The sequence below is a fragment of the Taeniopygia guttata genome, chromosome 14, assembly GCF_048771995.1.
Source record: "Taeniopygia guttata chromosome 14, bTaeGut7.mat, whole genome shotgun sequence".
Lineage (NCBI taxonomy): Eukaryota > Metazoa > Chordata > Aves > Passeriformes > Estrildidae > Taeniopygia > Taeniopygia guttata.
Genome location: NC_133039.1, coordinates 9,170,850 through 9,197,335, shown reverse-complemented (window position 1 = coordinate 9,197,335; position 26,486 = coordinate 9,170,850). Strand labels below are relative to the sequence as shown.

Sequence of the window (26,486 nt, the reverse complement as noted above, 5' to 3'; positions counted from 1 at the left end):
CTGTGTCCAGGGATTGTCCCAGACTGCCTGCTGGGTCTGTGTCCAGGGATTGTCCCAGACTGCCTGCTGGGTCTGTGTCCAGGGATTGTCCCAGACTGCCTCCTGGGTTCCAGATCTCCTGGATTGCTGTCAGCAGGTGTCAGGGATGTTCGTATCCCATAAGACCCAGGGCAATGCAGAGACTTTTTCAAGTTGCTCATAGGAGACTTAATCCATTCATTTGCCCTTTTTGGGTGCTCTGTAGCAAAATCTCACCTTTAGTGGCTGAGCTCTTCCCCAGTCCTGACTCAAGTTCAACGAGGCTGGTGTCTGTTCCACAGATAGTGCCCTTCAAACTTGGGGCAAACTCCCCCAGCTTCTTTCTTGCTTGTCCTCCCTGTTCCAGTTTAAGATGACCCTTGTGCTTCCTTCTCCATCTCATACCTCGAGTGTAGACTGGTGTCCAGGAAACAGCATCAGCATTTCAACACCTTTTGTTACAGCAGCAGAGAATTCAGCTGCTGTCAGCCAAGGTCACCCTGCTGAAGCCACTGACAAGCACTGACTGTGAAGCTGAGAATCCAGCAACTATTTTTAAGTGGCTGAATTCCTTCAGAGAAAATTATTTAACTGCATTTTTTTAATGATGCTACTGCTATCAGTGACTTGATAGTTCTCACTAGGAAAGTTATTTATGTGATGTATTTAGTCCAGGTGTTTAATTTTTTTTCATTAATTGTTCTGCCTACATGGGTAAAAGAAGACAGCAAGTCTCTTTCAAACTTACTTAGCTCTGACTGTAATAAAATGTAACTGCTTAGAGACTAAATGAAATGAGACTTGTCTAATAATGTGTATAATCACAAAAAACCTGATAGAACTTGATTAAGCTTGATCTATTAGCAGTGTGATAATGGATCAGTGAGCAAATAATGTTTATGCTTGCAGTTTTAAATTCATTTGTGTGTATATGTTAATTACAAGAAATCAAAATCACTGGAATTTCCTATTACAGCACTTGAAATACACTGTGAACACTTGTACTAATTATTTTAGTTAATGTGAAGGTATAATAATCTCTAATACACACATTCCCTACCCAGGTCGTGCAATGCTCTATAATCTCACATCAGTGTTTTCTGTCAATTAAGCCCAAGTAGTGACGTTTTTCTATATTTTTTCTACCTTTGTTTTATATTATTAAATTGTTTAATTGAGGGGTTTCAAATTGTTATTTATGACACGTATCACCATTTATGCTTCTATAAATATATCTTTTTTAAGTAGAACAAGCTAAAACATATTATTTTTTCTATAAGCTTTACAGAGCTTCAGTCATATTTAATAATGTTTTCTAATTGCTCCTTGGTGTGCTTGCTGTCTGTGTCTCTCACTCTCTTTGTTAGGCCATATTTGGATTGTAAGAGCTTCCAGGACTGTGTCTGTTACATATTTCATGTTTTTCTGTGCCATCTAATGTGTGTTTCAGGCTGTGAGCCCGGGCATGTGTTGTTACTGTGAATAGTTTAAACAGGAGGTGACAGCAAAGGTCCTGACAATAGACAAGCTGAAAACAGAGGTGTCCCAACTATACAGAGCTCATTGCTGATGTGTTCATGGTCATTGAGGCACTGCAGCCTTGAAAGCTGCCAGAACATTATTTTGTGTAATGGGTGAAAAAGCAGCCAGGCAAGGCCCCAGAGCTGCAGCAGCTTGTGCTGGTGGAATGTACAGACTTACCTTCCACGACTGGCATCCTGTAAAAAGCTGTCATTGGAGAGAATTGTCACTGACAGAATCACTGTGGGACTGTGGGAGATGCAAGTGCTCTCCCTGCCCAGTGTCCTTCCTCTGTCTCCCTGCTTTCTCCCCTTCAAGCATCGAGGGTCCCTGCCAGGATGTGTGGCTGTCCTGCTGCTGCTTCCAGGGGCTCCAGTTCTTCTGGGACATTCTGGGTGCCAGCCAGCTGCCCCTGCCTGCCAGCTGTGCTCTGTGTATCTGTGTGTGCATCACTGCTTTGCGTTTCCCCCAGGAATTCACACATTCCGCTAACGCTCTTAACTCCTCCATAAAGCCTCAATAAGGCACATCAGCTCAGTTCAGCTAATTACAATTTTGGGCAACAGTGTGTTCTTTATGTGGAAAGTGAAACTGCTGGCTGCATGTCTCCTCAAAATTATATACCCTATCCTGTCTCCCATGCAGAGTTTCTTCATATAATAAAGCAGGCAATGATGTGCAACAAGATTTTAAAAACAGGTGCCAAATGTTGGGATTCTGAGTTCATATTTAGACAGCAAGTAAGTGACAATTTTTCAAATCAGTACTTCTCCATTTGACTCCTGCTTGACAATTTGATTATCAGAATATGAGATGAGATGGGCATACTGGCTTTTATACAATTAGTCCCTCTTATGAGCCATGACACGTACACAGAGGAGAGTGAAGTTATTTACATTCAGAATAGACAAGCTGCAGAGCTGAGGAACATCAGAACTGATGGTTCTGGTGGCCAGACAGTGGTATGGCTTCATTTCTGTTTATGATCACTGTAGCATTTGAAAGTATCCTCTCTCCTGGGAGAATCACAACTGGATTAGCTTGAGCTTCTTTCCCATGCCCAAATTGGTTGTGCAACTACCATGGTCCAAAATATTTGTCTCTTTCTGTCAAATATGCAGTGCTTTAACGTGACACCCTCCAAAAGTGTAGTTTTTATAGACAATAAATCTTGAGACACAGGCTGCAGCATGTAATTGCAAACACCTTACAGTGTAACTCTAAAAAAAACCCTTTAATTTGCCTAATTTTCTAAACTGGGGAAAGCACACACCATGGCAAATGTTCCTAGTCAAAGCATTATTGTTTAAAATCTATTTGTGAATGTTCTGAATTGTCTTACTTAAAAAGCCATATTGGGCTGGTCAGTGAATACTTTGTGTAAGAGCTGAAGTTGGTACATCCCAGGAAGTCTTACCTGTCTTTTGGTCCAGGATCCACTAAAATGGAGCGTTCAGGAAATGTCCAGTTTTATCACAGCTGATAAAGTCCACAGTGATTTGCCCATGAGTGTCCTACCTTGTTAGGAAGTATTGCCCAGGCATTTGCTGTGCAGAGCTGTGCGTTTGCAGCTGCTTTGCAGCCAGCTGAGCTGTCCTTGGCGAGGCAGGTGCTGCTTTGCTGCGTCACGCGGGACTGGCGTGGTCACACTGCAGGGACGAGGTGTGGGGAGCTGGAGATCTGCTGCTGGTGGGTTTTGCACACAGGATGAGATAGGAGTGTAATGCTGAAATCTGCATGCAAATGCACAAGCTGCCATTTATACATTTGTGAACTGAATAAATTACAGAGAAATGTCAGGTCCAATTCAAGTTCTTAATGCTATATACAGTGATCTGGTAAGACATTCTACAGAGGAAAAAAACTGTGAACTGCTTTTAATACTGCTTTTAAACTACCATTAAATAACCAATTTTGCTAAAACAAAGGATCATTAATTTATTTTTTAAAACTGGCCAGATAAAATTAGGCTGCACTGCTAGCCCTTAAGTGAGGCATATATATAAGGAGATATTTTGACAAGTTTTAATTTTAACTAAAAATGTAATAATTCTCAAAAAAAATCCCTTTCTCATTTAAAAGGCAAGAGCATGAATGCTGATGTTTGATTTGTCCATATAATAGGCATATGAGCAGGTAAAAAAATAGTGTCTTAAAAGAGGCTCCACCCTTTAAAAATGGCTGTAAGCATTTCACCTTTACTATATTTGCTTTTTCTGGCATTTGAACTGTCTGCTTGGTTGACTAACAAAAGCAGTGTATTTTTTTGACTCCCAGCAGTGTGGCACAGCTGGGGAGGAGGCAGCTGTATTCCAGTGTCACTTGCAGTTTCAGCAAAATTGTCAGCTAAATCCCAATTCCTGAATCTTTGTCAGTGGAGAATTGTAATAGAGCATGAAGCAGAAAAGAAACAGATCGACTTTTTAGGTGCAAGGCAGAAGCAGAGGCTTTAAAATGTTTGCACTGAATCAGGATATAGATAAAGGTTGTATTTGTTTCAGTGCAAGGTAACATTTCTATTAATATGTGACTGCCTGATCAATAGGGCAGTGTTTAGGTGTGACCTAATTTCCTGGCCATAAGGTAATGTAATCTAACTAAACTCACTGCATCTATTTCTTCTGCTGTTGTAACCTAACTCTGATATGCTTGGTAGGATGGAATCCAAACCAAAATGATTCTTGGCTGTTTTCTTCTCCAGACTCTTACACCAGTGTTAATAATAGCTAAGAATTTGGGTAAGCAGCACATTATTTGTTAAATATCTAATAATAACTGTTTAAAGAAATGCCACTGTGGTTGCATAAATAAGCATTTTGTAGTAATTATCTGATTCTAGTAAAACCTAATGGAGCGTTGAAAGCCTCAAACAGCTTACTGTGAAATTAAATTTGCTCTAATCAGCCCAGAGTAGGGAAGCATCAGAGATCTCCACACAAGTCCAACAGGCTCATATTGCAGAGAAACCACTGGGCTGTCAGAAGCAAATGTTTAATCTTCAGCAAGTATGTATTTATTTGTATTTTAGACCATGTTCTCTAGTCTAGTCTATAGTTGAATTTAGAAATCCAATTAGCAGATCGATATCTCTGAATATTAAAATCTCAGCGATGTAATTGGCTACACAATTTTCTCAGATCTTACATTTATGATACAAGTACTAGAGAGAGTACGAAAAATCTAATATGAGTACTAGATGATTTTATGAAGTTTTTTTAATTAACTTTGGTTTTGGTACTGGAGCTTAGAGGTATTTTTTTCTGTTTTGTGATGATTTCAGCAGAAGCACAGACCCAAGGGCAGTGATGGCCTGTGCTTGCTGTGACAGCTCTGTTTTGCTGGGAGATGAGCAAGGATAAGAGCAGAGTTGAGCTTAAGTGAAGGATAATACTTATTTTCACAGCAGAACATGGAGCAATAAATGCCAGGAATTAGGTTGTTATGTGGGCACCTGTGTGGCTGGCACTCAGAAAGATGTCAGCATTTGCAGTCCTTATATTTAAGTCATGCGCTGAAACCAGGAGCAGTTGATCCCCTAATAGGTTTCATTGTTCAGTTGGGGATTTTGTAATTGCTTTAATGTAATAATTGTTCATTATTAGCTTAAACTAATAATAGCTTCTTGTTTTAATGCCTGAAGTTATATAATAAAATTAATTTATATTTTCATGTAGGAAAACTTCTGTACGATCATTTTTTGAATCTCAGATTATTACTTGTTTTGAATATACTGAAAAAGTTACTTACAGCTGTAGACAAATGAGTATTCCAGATTCTGCTTTTCACTAATGAACTAATGAAATGAGGTTCTTTGTAAGTTAGACTGAGTAGTCAATCAGTTTGTTCAGGAGTGAATATAGTCATATTTACATTATTTTTAACTGCATAATTTTTTGTTCATCATAAAATTGTCTTCAGGCTATTTGAAGATTAGAAATATATATGTCTAAAGAAGAAAGTGGAGACATTTTAGCTATTACAGCACAGACTAAAGCAAAAAAAACCTCTCAGAACATGACCATAATGGGTGTATTAAAATGGATCAGCTTATTCTTGCATGTAATAATTTGGAATGATGCAGTGTGTTGCATTAGTTCATTACAGCAGACACCAGAGGGAGAGCTTTTAAGTTTAAAGCAAGAACCAATGGAGAGCACTGGTAAGACTGAATTGGGGTGGCCAGAGGGGTTTCCTTTCTATGCAGTGCCTGGTCCATGATCACATTTTTGTAGCATCCTAGGACACAAAAGAATGTGGAGACTGTAGTGTTTTGTTCCACTCACGGCCCACGAGAATCACTTTAATGGGATGATCAATTGTAAACAGATGAGTAGAGGGAAGAGTGTGGCCCTGGCAGTCAGGAGTCACCCATATTGATGAGGTGGGGAAGGGCAGGAAAGAAGGGAGCACAGTGAGGAACAGTGTCAGAGCTCTGGGTGAGGGATCTCCATCTGCATCAGTGCTCTGAAGAGATGCTGTGGGTTGGTGTTTTGAAAAATGGCAAGATTGGAGCTCAGATTTTTATGTTAATGCATAGCAATCAGATGCAGTTGCAGAAGGAGCCTGGCAGGTACAACGTGGTGTGGATGAATACCACTGGGTTTGGACCTGTGATGTCTTCCAGGTGTCACCAGTGGGGCTGTCCCTGGGGCTGTCAGCAGACAGGGACGATGTAGGATCTTCCTTGTAGCCCTCTTGATCTGGAGCTAACAGGTATCCAAGGCAAGAGCAGAGATGAAAGGCAGTCCTGGTCTGACAGGAGGAGCTGTTTTCCCACAGAGATGGAGGTAGCAGTTACATTTCCTCCAGTGCAGCTAAAACAGAGTGTGTTTGAGTATAGCCTTGGACTGCCCTCCCCCCTAGAAATTTAGGGAATAGTGCTAGGGGAGGTCCTTTAAATGGAGGAGTAGGAAACCTGCAGACAGTCATGAAAGCACGTGAAACAGGACAAATGTCTCAAGACTCAAAATAGTTAGACTCTGAATTAAGCAATTGTGATGCACCATAAGGCCCAGGAAAATGCACAGATCTATCTGTTGTTGTTTTTAACAATCATGTGATTGCTTTCAACAATAATTAGTTGTCTTTTGATGTCAGAATACTTCTGGTAGCATCATAAATTACAGAAGGAATGGGCCCAGTGTTTTTCTAAATATTGTTTTCATAGCTGGTGTTTTGACATTTTCTATTTTGCTTTTATCAAATGTAGGTACTATTTCTGTTTGATACTTTGTATAGTATTTTTGTCTGCAATGTATGCAGTCTCTTGGGTTAAATGTTAAACAGATTGCAGTTGTCATATCAGGGCCTTCCAGGAGTGTTGCTGGCATAAAACTTGATTTTCCTTTTTTTTCTTCTTCAAACTGAAAATTTGTGCTTTCCATTAAAAAACAATGTGATTGCAGTTTCTCCAAGTTTGGGACATTTAAGATACATTAAAATACTGAGACTAAGTAATGAGAAATCCAGGAAATGATTGTGCCACATTTTTGCATATTGTTAATTTTTTTTAAGGTGTGTGAGCTAAAGGCTTCTCTTGCCTTGGGGGGAGTGCTTAGACTTCACCTAACACCAAGGCAGGAATGCCTGGGGGTACCACCTCATAATGCCATCATAAGCCCCCCCTTCCCCTCCTGATTCATTTAAGCAGAAAAACTGGTGCTGTTGTTAATTAATTGATAATTTTTCATTTGGAATACTTCTGGAGGAAAAGTTACAGTGTTGTTGGGGGTAACTGTATGGGAAGGATTGTGTTATACAAAAATTGTCATCAGCATTGCAGATACAGCTTGGGGGGAAACAATGCACTAAGTTGTTTTTAATAGCTGGTGCCTTACAAACACTAAACCCAACCCAATCTTAGAGTGGTGCACCCTTCTGTGGAATACCAAAGAAAACTGTAATTAAGGATTAGTACCTAAAGGATTTTCTCTTTGGCAGAATAATCTGCAGTTCTGCTGACTGAAGACAGCTCCAGCAAAAGTCGTGTAAAAGTACTGTCTTGAAATCTGTTCTTACAGTGTGTGAGGAAGGCTGGTTGTCTTGGTTCCTTTAAGCAGTGCAGGACAGAACACTGGAGCTGTTGAGGCAAACAGGGATACACAACAGAAAACAACAGGCATGGTGACATTGCACCTTCATGCTCCTGTTCACATCACTCAGCTTTCAAAAATGGGAAGCTGTGGAAAATTGCAGACTACTACACCAGCAACAGTTCTCACTTTCATGTTTTTCATAAAAGCCAAGCTGCCCTTTATGGACTATTAATTTGTGAAATCATTTCTCTCAGGGCAAGACTTTATTTACACAACCTAACATAAAGACAGAAAATTGTGGCCCAGGATTTAAAAATGTCACTGCACATGATGCCAGGATAAACTTCACAGAAATTTATTTCAGTTGCATCTACCCTGGCACTTCACAAATATTTTTTTTTTATTACCTTTTGGCACTATATTATTTTCCTGTTCACTTACAACAAAGCTCCCTCTAAGCCAAAGAAATCCATGTCCATCAAACAGAAATGTTCTTCATTAAAAACTGGAACAATTAGATATCATAGCTCTGTGCCTGAGAGAGATTAAAAGGATATTTTTTATGCTGTGGCAGGGACCACTTTAATTTTCCAGTGGCTTCCTTCTTTACCACTGTCTTTGTCTTCTTTCCCTGTCCCTTACCTCAGATGTGGAGTTGGGGAGGTGCCTCAGGAGGGCTCCTTGTGGCACATTGTGTTGTGGTGGTGCAGCTCAGGGCCAGGGGGACATCTGAGCCCTTCCTCCCCAGCACTGTGCCCAGGGGTCCTGAGACATTCCTCCACTTTTCCCCACTGTTATCTCTGTGGGATTCTCTTCTTTTGAAGTTGTTTTGACCTTCTGCCAAGATGGTCAAGCCAAGATGCAGTTGTTCTAAACCAATCTCTCCTTAGTAGGATTTCCTAGGCTCTTGGACAGTGACCTTATTTTCCATTTTGAACAATCTGTTTTCTGCAATAAACACTGAATATGTTTCTCTGTTGCTATAGAAATAATATTTCATTAAATGAGGGAATCAGTGCCCTGCTGTCGACAAATCTAATCTGTTAGTCTCCAGAGCTTGAATTTCACCACTGGGAAGAGGTATACATAATTCTGCAAATTATTTCTGTAACTTTTGCATAAATGTCTTTATACTCTGCAACTGTTAGCTAAATTTCCCAAAGTGATAGCATGGAGTTTAACATAGTGTAATGTGTTTACATGGATCTGAACAGAGCCTTCCCCCTTTGCATTTTCCTGCCCTCCTCCCCCCCTCCCCCATATATTTTCATATTTAGAGTTTGAAATTTCCAACTCTTTCCATAGGAAAATGGAAAGTGGCAGTAAAAGCAGTGCTCTCAGGCAGGTTCCTTACCCTGTGGACAGCAGTGTGCCAGGTTTATTTCAATTTTTGATTTTATTTTTCAAAATTCAGCATCTCCAAGTAATATAGATGTCATCTGCCCTTTTTTTTTCTTTTTCCTGGGATTAACAACAGCGTAAACTGATATACCCCAAAAAAGTGATCTGCTCTCCACTACTTTCTAGACTTCCCTCGGTATCATATGCCCAATATTTGTCAAGTTACTCAGAGATTTTCCTACAATAACTTTCTACCCTATGCAGCAGTTAAACCCAAGAGAGTTGTGGATTTTGACTTAATGCACCTCATATCAATGTCCTTACATTTAGCCACAATTTAGACCTGATATGGGGTTTTTTTCTCAGTATTTTTATAAAGCTGTATAATTCTGGTAACAGCAATAAGGTGGTACTAAAGGCTGTAACTGTAGGGTATGTAAAACAAAATATTTTTAATAAGAGTTAGTGTTTGTCAACATATTCATCATGAGTATTTTGAAGAAATGGTAAAAACCCATTTTATTTCATAGCTGCAATACAGGAACCCATTTCTGCATTTCTGTGTATAAGCTATGTGTGTAGTTAGGAAAGTAAAACAATTTAGAAGTGTGATGATTGATTAGCACAGACCTGTGTGCAAGTGTATGTTAGAAATCTGAATTCAGAGTTCTTTTAAAATCCTTTTACAGCTTTTGGTTAAAAAGTTGAATGATTATTTGTGAAATGGGCCCATCCTAGATGTGTGTTATGTATTGCAGGACAAAACCAATTTATACATGTTCATTTAATTAATTAATAATTATCATATCAATGTCCTCTAGTGAAAGATTAGTCTTTAGCAAACATAGGAAAACCTCTGTAATCATTAGAAGAAAATAAACACCCTTTTAAAACTTCCTTTCTAAGTTTTTTCAGTGATTGTAAATCAATCAGTCAATACAATAAATCTTTGTAGGCTGGGACAAACTCCTGACATCCAGAAGAGTACTTGTATGGATATTCATATGAATATAAATAAATTGCAGGGAAAAGTAGCAAAGTACACAAGTATTTTTTTAATTTAATGGTATTCTTATTATTAAAAGAGACTCATCATATAAATAAGTCATCACAAGACACTGATTAAATTTTTGCTGTTAAAATAATTCTTTTAATGAAAAAAAAAAAAAAACAATAAAGCTTAATTTTGTTCCACAGCCATAAAATATAAGCCAGAAGTTGGCCTGATTTTTACCCATATGCCATTACACCATCCAGGGCTGCTGCATTTTTTTCATTACATCATGATTCTGGATGAAAAGAATCAGCTGAAGCTCCTGGGGCAAAGCAGTGACCATGGCATCACCTCCTGCTCTCTGCTGGGTCCTGCCCAGAGCCTGCCTTCAGGCCAGCTCCTGAAAATGGCTGAGGCCTTGGTAGGGAGGGACTGGGCTGGCTGGATGTACAGGGATAAACTGGAGATGTTTTCATGATCACATCTAATACACAATATTTTCTTACTATGGAACTATACAGTTCCATAAACAAAAACTAACAATGAAGGTGAGAAAAAAACCCATAAACACTGAAATGTTTTGTATTTTTTTTCCTTTAGGAACCCGATGGAAAAAAAACCAAGAGCAAGATTTAAAGAATGTGCTGAAAAACACTGACCAGGACATACCACTGGTATTCGTCAGTGGGAATCATGATATTGGCAATACTCCATCAAGAGAAACCATAGATGATTATTGCCAGAACTGGGGAGATGACTACTTCAGCTTTTGGGTTGGAGGTGTTTTCTTTCTTGTGTTGAATTCTCAGCTATACTTTGATTCTTCCAAGTGCCCTGAGTTAAGGCAAGCCCAGGATGCTTGGCTCGATGAGCAGCTGGCTGCTGCTGCAAGCCAGAAATGCAAGCATATAATTGTATTTCAGCACATCCCTCTGTTTCTGAGCAAACCTGATGAAGATGACGATTACTTCAACTTGGAGAAATCAGTTCGTCAGGAGATAATGGAAAAGTTTCATAAAGCAGGTATTTTCTCAAACTTTCCTACTCTTGAATTTCTGTCTCAAATTGTTAATGGCTCTGTTGCCAGACAAAATATATTTAACTTAAATGGTACTGTTTTCAAGGAATTTTTGAATACAACTTATAAGCCTCATTGTTTCCCGTAGATCAAAATTATCAACTGAATCTACTCACCTGTAAAAAGTATCAAACAAAATTTAAAACTTTGAGTGAAAAGTAAAAAGCTAAATATGAAATATTCCTTAACATAAATAGCAAGGTTTCCATTTTTCAAGTACTGGCAAATGTAAGATAACCTGAGTTTTTCCTGCCTACGGAGGGGAAGACCAGGTATTGCCATAGGAGAAAAATACAGAATTTATGTTTTGCATAAAACATGGAAACAGAATTCAAAATTACCTTGGAAGTTGCTTTCTCCCACACTGAGCCAATTTTAAACCACGAGTGTAATGCACCCCAGATTTATTCAGTGTTAAAACAAGTCTTGCTCTGCTAAAATCAATCCTTTGCACATCCATTTCTAATAGGGGCCATGTCTGGGATGAAGGGCAGGTGGAGCATGTGCTAAATGAGTAATTGTACCAAATCCCTCAGCTTTGTGTGATGCCACTTGAGTCCCATGGAGACAGACACAGTACACAGCTACTCCTTCATGCTGTTCCCATTGTTTTCTGGTAATTACCTTCATGTTCCTGGAGTGTGCCAGTCCCTCAAAATTTCCTGCCATCCTGCCATCACTGCATCAGAATGTCATTTTCTCTGTATCTATAAGAGAGCACATTATTTGGATTACTGAACAATGCAAATTTTTTATGATCTTTTTCCTAATTTACCATCTAATTGTTAAGCCTGGCCTCATCCAACTCAGCCTAATTTCCAAGCTCTCAATCTCCTACTGTTTCCAATCAGTGGGGCCAAAATTCACAGCTATCTGAGGGCTCTCCAGGGCACTGATTCATTTGCAGATTCAAGATTTACAGGTGGGGGTTTTTCCCCATAAGGAGACACGCCGAGAACACCTCATACCTTTTTTCATTTTTGTGTCAGTGTTAATATAGTGGGAAGTGTTGCTCTTGGAGAGTTGGGCAGCTGTGACTGCCTGTGTACCATGGACTGCATTACATCCTAGTTCAATAGTTCCCACATTAATTTGCATTAATGTGGGAACTAAAACAGTTCTGTTCTAGGATTTTCTGTCATCCACTTCATTTACTAGCATTTGACGACACTCAGTACTGGGAACATAATTCATCAAGAGGTAAAATAAACATTATCATTGTAACATTGTTGTTACATTGTGGTGTTTCTTAATAGGGTGTCCAGAGGCTTAACCAGAAATTGGGAAAATTCAAATAATTGGGGAAAGGAATGGAATGGGAAGTGAGCAATACAACTCTAGAGAAGAAATTCCCAAACTTCTTTCTGTGCCACCTTTCTGCTCCCTCCATCATTTCTCCCTGTGTCCCTCATTCCCATCTCTAATAAGTTGTTTGGTTCCTTAATGAGTGTGTTTAAACACTGATCTTTGCCATGCTCCTTACTATACACTGAGTCAATAGGTAACATTTGCAAGCCAATAATCAAACATTTTGCTAATGAAATGAATACAGAGAACAGGCAGCTCAGTAACTCAGACTGCTGAGAAAAATGAGCTGAATCAAAAGTTGGCTCAGAGTTACCTTAGTAACCGGTGCGTTCTGTTTCCATTTTATTGTGCTGTTTAAGAGCAGCTTTTGTGAGACCACAGAGGTCTCAGTGGGCTGCAGAGAGGCTGTTGGTATGATGGTGTAGAGGCACAGAAATGCAAGGACACCACTAGCTTTCTGAACCTCTGCTTTGCCAAAGAATAATCAAGTTTAGGACATCATTAGACAAGAAACTGTTTTTCCCCCAGTTCATTTAGTACATTCTTGGAGGATTAAAACACATAATATTGCCAATGAAATCCCAACATACTTTGCTTTTTTAAATTTAGAAATTAGGTGTAACTATTTATTATTGAAAAAAAAGTCGGTGTGCCTTTTTAGACCACCAGGCTGCCACTGTTCTTCTCCCCCAACTTGTCAGCAGTCCTTCCTTCCTCCCTTCCTTCTGCCTCTTGCTGTTTCAGTGCTTGTAACCATGTTTGTTATGTTATTATGTCAGTAACATGCATGGCTTAGGGTGTTTGGCATTATTAGATGGGCATCATATTTCAGTTGTTTGTAACACAGGATCAAATATGGAATTACCCCAGTTCTCATGTTTATACTTTTTCTAGAAGTGTCAAACATGGAGCCATAACTCAGCAGGTTAGAGAGGTACAGGAAGGGAAAGATAATCTAGTCATTCAGGTCTTCATGAGAACAAAGAAATTCATATGGATTGTGTAGGAAATGGTCAGATACTTAAAGTATGGTTGTATTGGTCATATGGTCACAGGTGCTTTAAACTGAGGTATGCAACTTCAGAAAATTCTTATTTTCATTCCAAAGCCCAGATCTTCTGTCGTTATTATCTTCTAATCACTCCTGTGTTACATAATGGTTTTGGTGTAAGTATCTGCTCATTACAAGCAGAGATAAAAGACTAGCTGTAGAGGCTACATCTGGTGTGAAATACTGAATTACATTTCTCACATTAGAAGTGTCCTTAACAGTTGGGCTAATTAAAGATAAAATCATGTCCTTATGATAAATATTTATAATTGAAAATCTGGCACTTGTAAATATGTATTACTACTGTGCAAAGTTAAACCATACTTGTAAGCTGCATGTGTAAGAAATCCTGCTAGACCATGTTTTTTTTTTTAAATGCATTATAAGAACTGTTGTCCTTGAAAATGTGATTTTGGTCACAGTGAAAACCAGCTCAGTTGAGAACAGAGTTTAGCATTTACGGAGAGATACCTTTCTGCAGGTGTATTGGTATAACTTCTGCAAGTTAAGCCAAAGTTGTCAAAGCTCTGTCTCTTCTACATGCAGACATTAAGTACAGAAAAAACCCATGTGCAAGAACTGTGAAAGAGCTGACCTGACGTTCTCATCTGTAAGATCTGCTGGAGTCACTCAACTCTGCTGTGTGAAATGCATATTCAGCTTTTAAGGATTTTACAGTGCTGATATAAATAGGTTTCCTCATAGCATTGTAGGGAAAATAAAGAAGTAGTAATGGTCTAGCCAAAAATCTGGTCTGCAAGTCATGTGTCTTTGATAAACATAAGCAGCAAATTAAGTTTTCAAATCAGGCAATTTATGTAATAGAAGACCTACTTTTTCTTACACATCTCATTCCAGTAAAATTTTCTTAGGACATTAAATATTTTTTTTTCCTATGACCTGAAAAGTATGCGTATTTTTGGTGAGCTATATACAAGCTTTTAAAGACTTTCTGTCCTTAGAACCATCACTGGCACACTGAGCATTACTTATATTAGGTAATAAAATATAGTAGTAAATGTTTCTTTATGGCACAAATCAACTAAAGCATTTAAAGAAATGTTTAAACATTATTTGGGAGCTCTGTTGAATAAAACCTAAATTAATAGATGGTTTTTCACCAACAAGGTTGAAAAGAGATCTTGTTTCAGAGTTAGATTAAGAATATGTGGCCTATGTAGCTGAGAGATGATGCATCTTAGAGAAAAAAACTAGACCATAGATAGAAATATACAGAAGGAAATTCCCTACAGTCTTCAGCTTCTTTTAATTAAAAAGTTTTAAATTCATCCCAGTGTCTTAAAAGTGATTTTTCAGATGTGGTTAAAAATACTTAATATGCACATAGGGGCAAAAATATCAACCTATCTTCATTAAATGGTGTATTTTTTCATTATATTTGTGACTGGAGGTACTGTAACTTCTAACACCTTTACTCATTAAAAGAGTGTGATATTCTGTATTCTCCTCTTAGAAATGTTGTGACAGGAGAGCAGTGTTAAAAGAAGAAGAAGCTCTCAGAACATCCACAGATGAGATATATTTGAGCACAGAATTAAAGCATGGAGTGTTGAAAGCTGTCGTTTCTAAAATTTACCAGACAACATATGCTATGTTTCATTATTTTCTTTGTTGTGTAATCATAGTTGACAGGGGAGTAATATTTTCATCTTCCTGCCATTGAGACCTCGATTTTGGCAAAGCCCATATATTGAGTGAGTAATCTCAGTGCTTGCGTGTCAGTATTTAAGATAATTTAAATATTCTCAACTTCAGTGATTTAGATCAACTTCTTTCAATATTGCAACATGCACTTATGGCCCAGGTAGAGTGACCACATGTGCTATAGTCTATGTAAGAACAGATCCCCAGGTATGGTAGTGCAACCCTTGCATGGACATGCACATACATAGATTTTTTGAATTGTTTTTTCAGAAACTCAGAAGCAAATACAAAGTACATATAGTCTGTAAGGATATTAATTAATATTTTTTCTCAGAAAAAAAAAATTATCCACTGGACTAAAGCTTCTTCTTGATCCTTAGAGCACACAGCAATCCAGGACTGTTTGGGGTTTGTGTCATCTCTGTAAGAAAGCATCACTTTCAAATGGAAAAAAGTAGGCATTCACAAAAATGAACTTGAAGGACCTTCTAGAGACAGGACCTCTAAAGGCTTATTTAGACCAGTGCTCTAATTAGGTGATCTGGAATCACCCTCTGGCTGTGCCTGTTGTTTGTCCTCTGATTATGTAGGAAAAACAAGTGACACTAAAATCCTTTTCTATATAGTTATATTTAGTATTGTCTTATAGAAAGAAGTCCTCAACATAAATATACTTTTCAAAATAATATTTCATCTCCTACTTACACAGACCAGCTGACCACTAGCCACACCAAACTCCTGATTCTTTAGGGTACAAAGCAAATTTAAGGCAGAGGTTTCCTGCACGTTTGCAGGATAATGTTTGCAAACAAGAGTGCATGGGATATTTTTAATGAGATGCTTATAGAGCTGTGCAATGTAAATTCTAATTACTCAGTTCTCTTCTATTCATACAGCTCTTCTGAGGAGGAAGGACAAGAGAGAGCTTCAAAAGAGCTACACAAAATAATTCTATATGCCACTGAGGGCTGACCAAAGAGCTTATGAAAGGGAGGATGTTGATCCCCAATACTTACCAGTGGGACTGTTTCCTTCCATTGGCGCTCTGTTGGGAAATTATTGGGTTTTGCTTTTTTTTTGATAACAGAGTCTGAGAGCTGCCTGAGCACTGAGCAGTTAACAGTGCTGTGACTGATGCTTTCACATCTTTGTTTGCTGCTGTAACACCTGCTTGGCAGATGAGGCAATGGGAGCACTCTGAAATTGCAATGAGATAAAATCAATTCTATTCCACTGAAGAGATTTTGTTTTCAATGACTGCTAAATATTATTATTCCTTGTGTAGCACTGGCGTCTTGAAAAGATGAGATACACCACGTGCACAGGGGAAAAAAAAGGTGCAGCAAAAAATGCCCATGGTTAATGTGGCTCTTGTAGGGAAGCTGAAAGAACATCATTTTGGAGTGCAAAATTGTGGAGAGAACAGGTATTACTCTTGAACCGACCACATTGTTCAGCACTTCAGACAGCAGCTGTACTCTGCAAGTGAAAGGAAGCAAGAAAATCCAGTTTGTGTCTGATACTCCAGGGAAAATGTTCAAGATCAATTTATCCTTATGACTTAAATGGTTGTATTTGCCAGAAACACTGCCTTTTACAAAATACCTATGTACTCTTACCTGTGTGGGGGTACATCTCAGAGTAGCATCTCCCTGTGCCTGGATACTTACTTGGTTCTCCTCTCTTTGAAAACTAGGACAGGGTACAAGAGTGTTGATAGCAGTCAGATCCTCCAATACAATTTAATGCCTTTACAGAACTGCTTCTCCACCTTTTTGCTCCCACGAGCTCTACTCGTGTTCCTCCCTATCTCCTGCGCTTTTGGGGACAAATGTATCCAGGATCAGCTTTCCCTAGTCTGTCCTCTTTCTTCAGTCCTTGACTGAAAAACAGATTTGTGTGATGACCCAGGGATTTTTGGATAAACATAACTCTATATAAAATCTAATTTTATCATTGAACTTGAAGAGGTAACTGAAAAGCAGAGTAGTGCAACCAGAATGCGGATCTCAATAGCCCAGTCTCCTACTGCTCCTACTCCCCAAACTCTTGTGAAGGGCACAGAATAGAAAAGTGTATAATGCTGTTTTTTTCCAGGCCTCTTCCCACCTCCAAGATCTTTTTCTTTCAAGGACTTACTGTGTCATAGTAATGTTACCAACATAATGCTATTTAGTAATTCCTCTCTAGATTTGTTCAGTTGATTTGTGAAAACTGCCAGCTTTAACAATGGTCTGCAGGAGGGAATTTCATGTTTCACAGCATTCTGAAGAACTGCCTCCATTTGTTTGCTTTGAACTTCATCTGCAGTCTGGGTCCAGAGCCACCAACCTGTACATGAAATGCTGGGAACATTGATTCATGTCTGCAGTTACTGTAAAAATTAGTTCATTAATCAGCACTTAAAAGGTGACAATCTGAACCATGTGATAAATTTCATAGTTCAGTCAAAACTACTTTTTTTTCCCCAAATTCTCTAAAGAGAGCATGGGAAGAGAGGCAAAGTCTGTACTGTACCCATTACATATTTATTATGTCATTCATATTGCACTAATTTAGCCTTCTCCTTCTTTTACAGTCTCATTTGCTTTTGCTGAGAAAAGCATTTATTTAATTGAAGGCTCAGTCTAAATAAAGCATGCTACTGATTGCCTATGCTGATTATTCCAGGCATTCTCCTCCTAATTTGGAAAATCTGCTTGATTTTCTTTGGTTTATTTTTATGTTGGTGATTTTTTTTCTTATATTTTTACTCTGTCCATAGTGCTGGGTTGAGCAGTTTGATTTCCAGCTGAAGCGAGGTCAGTCACATTTTGGACACAGCAAACCTGCCTCAAAAATGGGGTTTGTACCTTTGGAAGCAGAGTTGGAAAACAGCTGCTTCTGAATTCAGGGGGTTTTGGAATCAAGCCATAGAAGTGAGTGTAATTACAGAAATTTGAGTCAGACACCCCTGGAATTTAAACTAGTTAAAATCTGAATTACAACCCAATATTATCTGATTATGTGAGAAAAACTGTTTTCCAGGTACATGTTTCTTTGGGGTTTTCAAGGTAAACCTGGGTGCATTGTTCCCCATCCTTTGTCACTGCAACTCAGTTTCCCTAGAGACTGAGGCTCAGTCTGTATTTCTTGATTTAAACTAGAAAACAGTAAATTTTTCAAGTTAAAAAAAGGGGTGTTACCTGTTTCACAAAATTTTACTGTTGCATGGTTACAGAATACACCTGTTTGTTTAATAAAGCAAAGAGATTATTTGGCTAGCATTTCTTGTTTAAAATTGAGACACTAACATGATTTAACTATTCCTGAAATAGAAAGGCTGGTCAGAACACTGACTAGAAAAGATATGGCTATTTGTTGGGCCAATGGATAAGGAAGGCCAGAGTCCCTTTTCTTTCTTGCCCAGATGGAGTTGAAAACATGCCCAGTCTTCCATGTCCTTATATTTTTCTAAGCTACAGAAGACAGCAGTAGAGTCCCAAGTAAGGGAACTTGGGAGTTTGGGTATTACAGGACTGCAGCTGCACAATGAGCTGCCACAGGGATGTTATCACTCAGGGGAATTGTCCATGAGGCACAGCTAAATGCCTTTGTTCTCTCACAGTGCAATTGCATCAAAATCATGCTGACCCTTTTCCCTGGTGCCACAGAAGGGTTCTTCTGAGTGATAAATGATAATTTGTAGAAGGAGTATGCTGCACTTTCAAAATTCTGTAAAATAATCTCAGCTTCTCCTGCTAACAGACAAACTGCCTCCTGCACAATACTCAGTTGTAGTTTCCTTTTGTGTAACGAAGTATTTTCTCACCTGGTTCTTGTCAGGAATAAAACCAACGGTGTGCAAACAACACTGGGATAGCTAAAGTTTTCTTATCGTTTTCTTCACTATCTCCAGGGTTCAAAAAGGTGATGACTATTTCAGTTAGGATTTGGTTTCTTTCAGCACATCCCTTTGCTTTGGGTTGCTTGGGAGCTCAAAGTGCTGTAAGATGGCCACAGTTACAGAGAATAATCTCTATAAAATCAGAGCTGCTGCAGCCTGTGAGGATGTGATAGTTGTACACAGGCAGCTGCTTCTGAGCCTGCTTGAATCCCTTGGAGCCTCCTGATCTTTTTCTGTGCAGAGCAGACCTCAGACACTTGTGTAGACACCTTTTCCTGTTAGGCCAGTGAGGCAGTGGAACAGTACCTGTTACAACCTCTCTGTAAGAAAAGCACCTTTTAATACATTGTGCTAGTGTGGGTCACAAGGCCTCGAGAGAGAACCAACAGAAAAAGTGAAGATGGGAAATGCTGGTAAAATTGTCCAACTTCCCAAAGCTGATAAAATGAGGAAGATGCAAATCAGCAAGAACTTGGTGAAACTCTCCTACTTGTTTGGAGAGCTGGCTTTAGAAAGCAAACACAGAAAAGGAAAGAGAGGGAAGTCTTCAGAGGTGCTTTTGAATTTCCTTTTGAAAAATGTCTGCAGTAGAAACCATTAATCAAGTGTTCATAATGTGGTTTTGACTTGGAAAAAGGTATCCAAATTAAAATATGAACTTAGTTTGAAATTTTATTAAGATAGAGTTGTGCTGCAAAGATTCTGCCTATGGAACAGGTAGGATCAAAGGCAGCATGCTAAACTGCAGGACTGGTAATTCCCCCTCCCCAGCACTCCCCTCTTGCCTTGCCACAGCCACTGTGTGGCCTTACAGCCCCAAGGGCCATAATGCAGCCTGTGAATTGGCAAAAAAACAGTGTTTATATGCTTGTTTCATGGTTGAGCTGATGAAAAGTCTCAGGCTTATCAACATATTTAAATATTATATCTCATCACATGACTCTTTAACAATCCTTGTTTGGGTTTGTTGTTACATCATGAATTAGCTTTACTAAGTAGGCTGCTCTGGGCTCAAAAAAAACTTGTACCAAAATAGGTATTTCATTCTTTAGTAGGGATGCATTATTCTGAAGGGAAAAAGAGTTATCAGGTTTTTGGAAAAGGAAAATCTTTTTGTCTTTCAGACTTAGCTTTTTAGATCAGAACTGAAAAATATATTTTGTGCTTGATCAGAAAGTGATGGTGAATTGTGTGGCAGGAGAACAGCTTTGATTTACTAAAATCAGAAGCAATTCCTGTATCTAAACATTTTTTACTAAGACACAGCCTTTTTTCGTATCTTGACTGATTCATAAAAGTCATGTCTGGTAGCAGGCATGAAGCTTGGTGGGTTTAGGTGTTTTCTTGACCAAAGTAAACTTCAGACAGAACAGGACCTGGTACCCAGCACTGGGTGGAGCCTGCCCTGTATCTGGCTTCCAGTCCTGTCCTGATCAAAAATTGATTTGGCAATTCAGACCTTTTTTCCTTAGCAGATACTCTGTAATCTGTGTTGTGTTGTTCTGCAGTCCGACATCAGATGATGGTGCTGATCACAGAAACAGGATATGTGGATTGTTTTGCTTTCTTTTAGTGTAACTGTCTTCACAGTTTTTTACTTTATTCTGATTTTAATCCTTTTTTTGTTGTTTTTGTTAATTAATAATCCATTTGGTATGAATAGTGTCTTGTAGTAATGGATCCAGCTTTTTTTTTTAGTAAATGGATACTGTAAAATCTCCAGTCACATTTAAATTCAAATAACTGTGTATTTATTTCATAAAAATTGAAATAATGAATGCTTGTGAAGGTGCTGTTCTTTGGACATTTATTTACACAGGAGATTTTTAGTATTTCCTACAGCTTTTATATCAATGTTTCTTCTGGCGTTTAAGAACCCAGGGATAAAAAACAAAGCAGTGCTCTACCTTTCTTTTTCTGTTGTAGTGGGAAGGGACTGTATGTTTTAGTGTATAGCTGGATGCATTTAACTGACTGTGGGATACATCAAAGTCAGCTGTAAAAACAAGGTCTGCCAGGAAAGAACAGGACACTGTTCTTTCTTCACAGAGATGGGGGAGAGTTGGGGGGAAGGGGTGGGGGTGTCTGTTGCTAGCAACTTGACATTATTACTTCAGAAAAACATCTGAAATTAATAAATTAAATTTGAGTGCAAACATATCTAAGATTCGTTTTATGTTAAAGATCAAAAGCAAGAGCAAAGTAAATTGCCTGCTTGTCATCTTGCTGTTATTGCAGGGACTGCTTCAGCTTTCCTCCTTGTGCTGGCTCACAGGGTGGGTGCAGTACAGCTGAGTGAACAGAACAGTGCTCCTGCAGAACAACCCCATCAGTGAACCTCCATCAATACCCAGCAGTGCCCTGTTTGTGTCCTTGGTCACGGTGTAACATCCTGTAACCCAGCAATAGCAGGAGTTAATACGAGCACTAAAGGGTATCTGAAAATTGAAGTCTGGGCAAAATTTTTAACTGATGTGTGTCTCTCTCTAGGATGGGTTTCTCAAAATCTTTCCTTTAATTATGAGACAAGTGGAACCTTTTTTCTTTAGCATAACTACAGTTCCTTAATAACTTTAGTATCCTCTGTCCTTCTAATTACACTTAGTCAGGGTTTGGTTTACATATATAATGACACAAAGTTTTGGCTTCTTTTCCTCTTTTAAATCAAAATTTCAAATTCTCTGGATGGTGAGAAGATGCTACTTTAGGACACAGATTCTTCCATTTAAAAAGAGGGAACTTAATTCCCTTCCAAAGTGCCTATTTATTTTACTAAAAGTGTGTCATATGGGTTTATGATTCTTACTTGTTCTTAATTTTTTCAAAGACTAAGGTAGTTCTGCTTACCAACAGAAAAAGTGGAAAATACAGAAAAGGCCTTGTTACCTTGTTACAGTAGCAGCATCACTGACTTTTGTATTCCACCACTGACTTTTGAAGGACTCTGGCTGGGTTTCTCCCAAGATGTAAAAATACTTCACCAGTTTTACTGGGTTTCTGCAGCTGAGTCAAAGCAAGCTCCCAAAGCTGTCCTGCAGTTTTACTCACAAGTGTACCTGGTGCAGCAGCCAGAGTGGTTCCACTGCAGGATAATCAGCCCTGATGCTCTGAAACAGGGGAATAGACAAGTTGGAGCAGACAAGGCCCTTGTAACATTGCTCAGTGACAAGGTGGCTTCATTCTCTGTTTTCCACCTTTTCCACCTTCATATTTCATTTGAAATATGAAAGCCCATGTAGCTCTTACCAGACACACAGCAGAATAATTTATATTTTGCTTTCCAAGCTGCTTAATTTTTAACTACACTTTGAGCCAAGTTTATATATTTTATATCAGTCTTCAGATCACTCACTCCTACAAAAGCAAAGGATTGATGTTAGCCGGCTGTCTTAAGATGGGTTCACCTACTTCCCTTTTCATTTTATCTCTGTGAAAGAGGTCTAAATCTACTGCAGTAGAAAATGCAGAAGGTTTTTTCTGGCTAGAGAAATAATGATTTCCATGTGAAGTTGTAGCATGTTCCTCATTACAGCTCTCTGGCTTTAAATTGCCTATGCTATTTTCCAGGATTTCTGCTATCTGAAGGCAAAATCAGTTGTTGCTAGCTTTTTATTTTTTAAATGTCCTTTAAGGTTGTAATGTCTCACAAATTCCCCTCTCTGGCCTGACAACAAAATTTCCAGTATTTTTAGTCATCTGATCCAGTAATTTTGCTGTTTCACAATAGTATAAAGTAGTGTTAGATGCAGCTTCAGGAAGCTGTAAGATTCTGGACCAAGGGTCTAAGGACATTAGACCAAGCATACCAAAACACAATCCCAAATCCTGTTTGCAAAATTAGCTATTTATACTAACTCCACATTTCCATCAAAATAAAACATACACTACCTTAATTTAGCAAGAAAATGGATGATTTTTTTTTTTTTACCAAACTCTGAATGCTGTTCAGTGTGGTGCTCAGCTGCACCTATGGGCAGAGCTTGGAAAGGCTCAGTGGCAAAGGAGGGTGGAATAAGCTGTGAATGAAAAGCTTTGGCTAGGGCAGAACGTTCTCTCCCGGGGAGGAAGCTGCATTCTCAACGCTCTTGTGAGGGGTTTGCAAACTTTGACAGGAAAGTACTTAGCAACAAGACGACTTTCTTTTTTACTCAGACTCAAGGAGATCTCATCATTTTGTAGTAATAAAAGCATTTTGTTAAAATTTATCAAATATGGAGAGGGGAAGATTATTTGGCAGCATGAATCTGACTTGTAAAGACAATCAAAAAGGCCATTCAGAGTAACAAGTATAGCTTCTACCCATTTGTTTATGTTTGCAAGACAGCAGAAACAAAAGGTAGGAATTACTGGTTTGGAGGTGAAGATGACACAATTCATTTAATTTCAAATTGTTTCAAAATTTCTGTAAAAACTCCATACTTTTTACTCCAATAAAGTCCAAAATATAAGTAATCTGGTTTTTCCTTAAAAAAAAGAAAAAAAGGAAACAGAACAGCCTTAAGTCATTAAAAATAGAGAAGGAATCAGAGTAAACCTGCCTTGTTTGTCCCCATACATGATAAATGTTAATTCATGTCATTCCAAGCCTGACTCTCGCAGGTGTCAACCTTTCCTTTCCTAGCTGTTCCTCTTTCTTCCCCTCCTCTTAAAACTTCTGCTTTATTAGGTTCCTTTGATGTACCCGGCTCTGTTCCACCTGTGATACCTTCAATGTCTTGTGAAATGACTACTACTTACCTTCTCATGTATGTTTTCTGTTTGTCTTGCCCCTTTTGTTTTTTTAAGGTCACTGGCCTTGGGTGTACAGGTTTGAGCTCTCCTTAGGAATTTTTCTTCCTGCTAATTGACAAATACACTCCTCTTCACCTTTCAGCCTTTCAGCCATCATTCTCTAGGCAGGTGTTTCATTTTATTCAGCTGCTTCTGGAGTGTCCCTTCTTTCTAGGCAAAGGAGACAACAAACACACCTTGCAGTGGCATAAAGAACTCAGAGTCTAGTAACCCTAAACACAGCTGGTGGAGCACAATAAACTTTGATCAATTATTTATTACTATTGGAAATACTTACTACTGTTTACTAATTACTTGTTTAAAATGCAAGTTTGGATAAATGTTTTAGTTTTAACTTTATGTTTAATGAGCCATTAAAGAAGGAAGGTAAATCTGTAAGGTGCTAACTAAATACATACTCTGATTTTTGTTTGTTTTTTTTTTTTTTAACAGGCATTAGAGCTGTATTTTCTGGGCATTACCACAGAAATGCTGGAGGGTCCTACAAAGGCCTGGAAATGGTGGTGTCATCTGCTATAGGATGTCAGCTGGGACAGGACACACACGGGCTCCGCGTGGTGGTTGTGACAGAGGAGAAGGTGGTGCACAGATACTACAGCTTAACTGAACTGGGCAGCCATGGCATAGAGAAGGAGCTGCTGGATCTGCTTGCTAAGCAGAAGTAGGCTGTGTCAAAAGATATTTTTCTATGTTCGATAAATGTAAACAGTTTCCTAAAGTTTCCCCAAGCAGAACTACAGATTTCTGACTGCAGTGTCCCAGAACAGGTCTCAGTTTGTTGTCATCCTAAATAACAAGGAAGCTGTTGACATGTTTTTCTTTTTGAAAATGAGACCTATGAGGAATATGGGAGAAGAGCAGAGCTAATGAAGTAATGTGTGATTGAAAAGTACAATTCTGAGAATTTTCACTTTGCTCCTAGGTAATGCTTCCTTATTACAGAGAAACTGGTGTCTGTATAACCCTTTAATTTGAGAGGGTATTTAAAAATCAATAAATTTAGTAATTTCTGTTACCTCCTGGACAATATGAATGGGGCACAATTTTACAGAAGAAAATCTCAAAATATGTGAAATCAGCAGCCTACTGCTGAATTTTAGCAACTTTTGGATCATATCCTGTTACCTTGGTGTCATATTTTCTCCCATTTCCCACACTTTATTTTCTTAGCTCTTCAGAGCCAGGAGCAATAGGAGAGCAGACACATTCTGGTTTGCAGTCACAGCTTGGGTTTCTGTTATATCTGTTATAAAGTTTTATATAATGTTATATAGTTTTATAGTTTCCATTATATAGTTTTATATAATGAAAAGTCTGTAAATGAGGCTGATATAATTGTCACTGACAGAAACTAAAGGTGAAACAGCTATTTCCATTTTGAAATTTCACTACAATTCAGCTAGCATATATCCTGGCTCTAGCTATGGAAGTTGGAATAATTGCATGGGGAGAATATTCTGTACAGAATATTGTAATCAGAAGTCACTTTGTTGATTCCTAGACAAATGGAGAACTTTGATTTCCAAAAGCAATGTAAAGTGCTTTCCTGTAAGGCAATACAGAATACTACAGAATACTGGAAACCCTAAAAAGTATGCTTTCTTCACTGCAATAAGTCTTTAAAAACAAGTTTATAAACTAATTTACATGCTGCAATCCACCTCTTTTTTTAGCAAGTGTATCTAATTTGTTGCAAATAAAGACTCCATGTAATTAACTCATAGCTGTTGGGGTTTTTGAGTATTTAGTTGAACACATCACAATCCATGCCATGGGTTATCTGGAATTGGAGCTGGTGCAGCTTTGGCACCTGAAGAGGGAGGAACACAGTGAGCATCATTAATGCATTCTGTCATGTTTTATGTATGTGCTCACGTACAGCAGTGTTCCCTAGAGGGTATTACAGGTATTTAAATATGGTGAAAGGTATGAAAGGCTGGGCTGAAAAGTCAGTTTAATTACATTTTAGTCACAACAGTTTATCAAGGAGTCTCCTTCAAGCCTGATTTATGGAACTGCTGAGGCTATAAAATCACCTTTGTAGCATTGCCTTGCAGCATGTGGCTGTACCTGCAGCTGGACAGAGCCACCTGGCCCTGCACCCCATGGCAGCAGCTCGAGCAGAGGTAATGTTGGATTCAGAGAGAAAGGAAGTGATTTTACTTTTATTCTCCAGCTGCTTTTGCTTAGCTGAATGTTTTCACAGTCTCATTTTCAGTAGAATGTGGAAAAGGAGAGAACATTTTATAGCCATATAATACAATAATGGGAAGGATATTTAACCATAGTTTGTGGCTGGACATTCCTGTATGTAGTAAAAAGTTACAAAAATAAGCTGGGAATGTGGTTTCTTATCAGCATGAAGGACAAATTGTGTTTCCTCACTTTCCTTAGTGTAATTAGATGGTTAAGAATTAATACTGATGCTTGAACTAATTTGAAATGGCAGAGGTCCTTGCTGTCACTGTGCCTCATCTTGTTTTTGTCAAGAAAAATAAAATATGGTAAATTATGAAACAATTCACCCATGGAAACCCTAATTATAATTTAAAACAACATCTTTTGATGTTGAGAACATATTTTTTTTTGGTACCTCCAGCAGGGTTGGTAATTGTAACTCTCTGTCAGTGTCAGCATATGACAGCCTTTAAAGCAAGATGTCACTGACAGTTCAAAGTGCTGATGAAACGAGAGCGAGGGATTCCTCCTGTTGCCATGGGCTCAAGAGGCTGGACAGAGATTAAAAAACATCAAGTGACCACAGTTGATTTATGTTTCTCTTAGGCTGCTAAAAGGAT

At 38.5% G+C, this 26,486-nt stretch overlaps 1 protein-coding gene across 3 annotated transcripts in view; it reads left to right on the top strand.

The window, feature by feature from the left end:
• The window catches only part of CPPED1 (calcineurin like phosphoesterase domain containing 1), a 42,014-nt gene extending 16,603 nt beyond the window's left edge, over positions 1–25,411 (top strand). For 2 of the 3 annotated variants that reach the window (XM_072935532.1, XM_030284999.4), the window contains 2 exons: positions 10,510–10,932; positions 24,121–25,411. In XM_072935532.1, coding sequence (XP_072791633.1) covers positions 10,510–10,932; positions 24,121–24,353 — 656 coding nt within the window. In that variant the 3' untranslated portion in view covers positions 24,354–25,411. The remainder of the gene's footprint in view (positions 1–10,509; positions 10,933–24,120) is intronic. The other variant, XM_072935533.1, reaches the window with a different exon arrangement.
• The last annotated feature ends 1,075 nt before the right edge of the window (positions 25,412–26,486 follow it).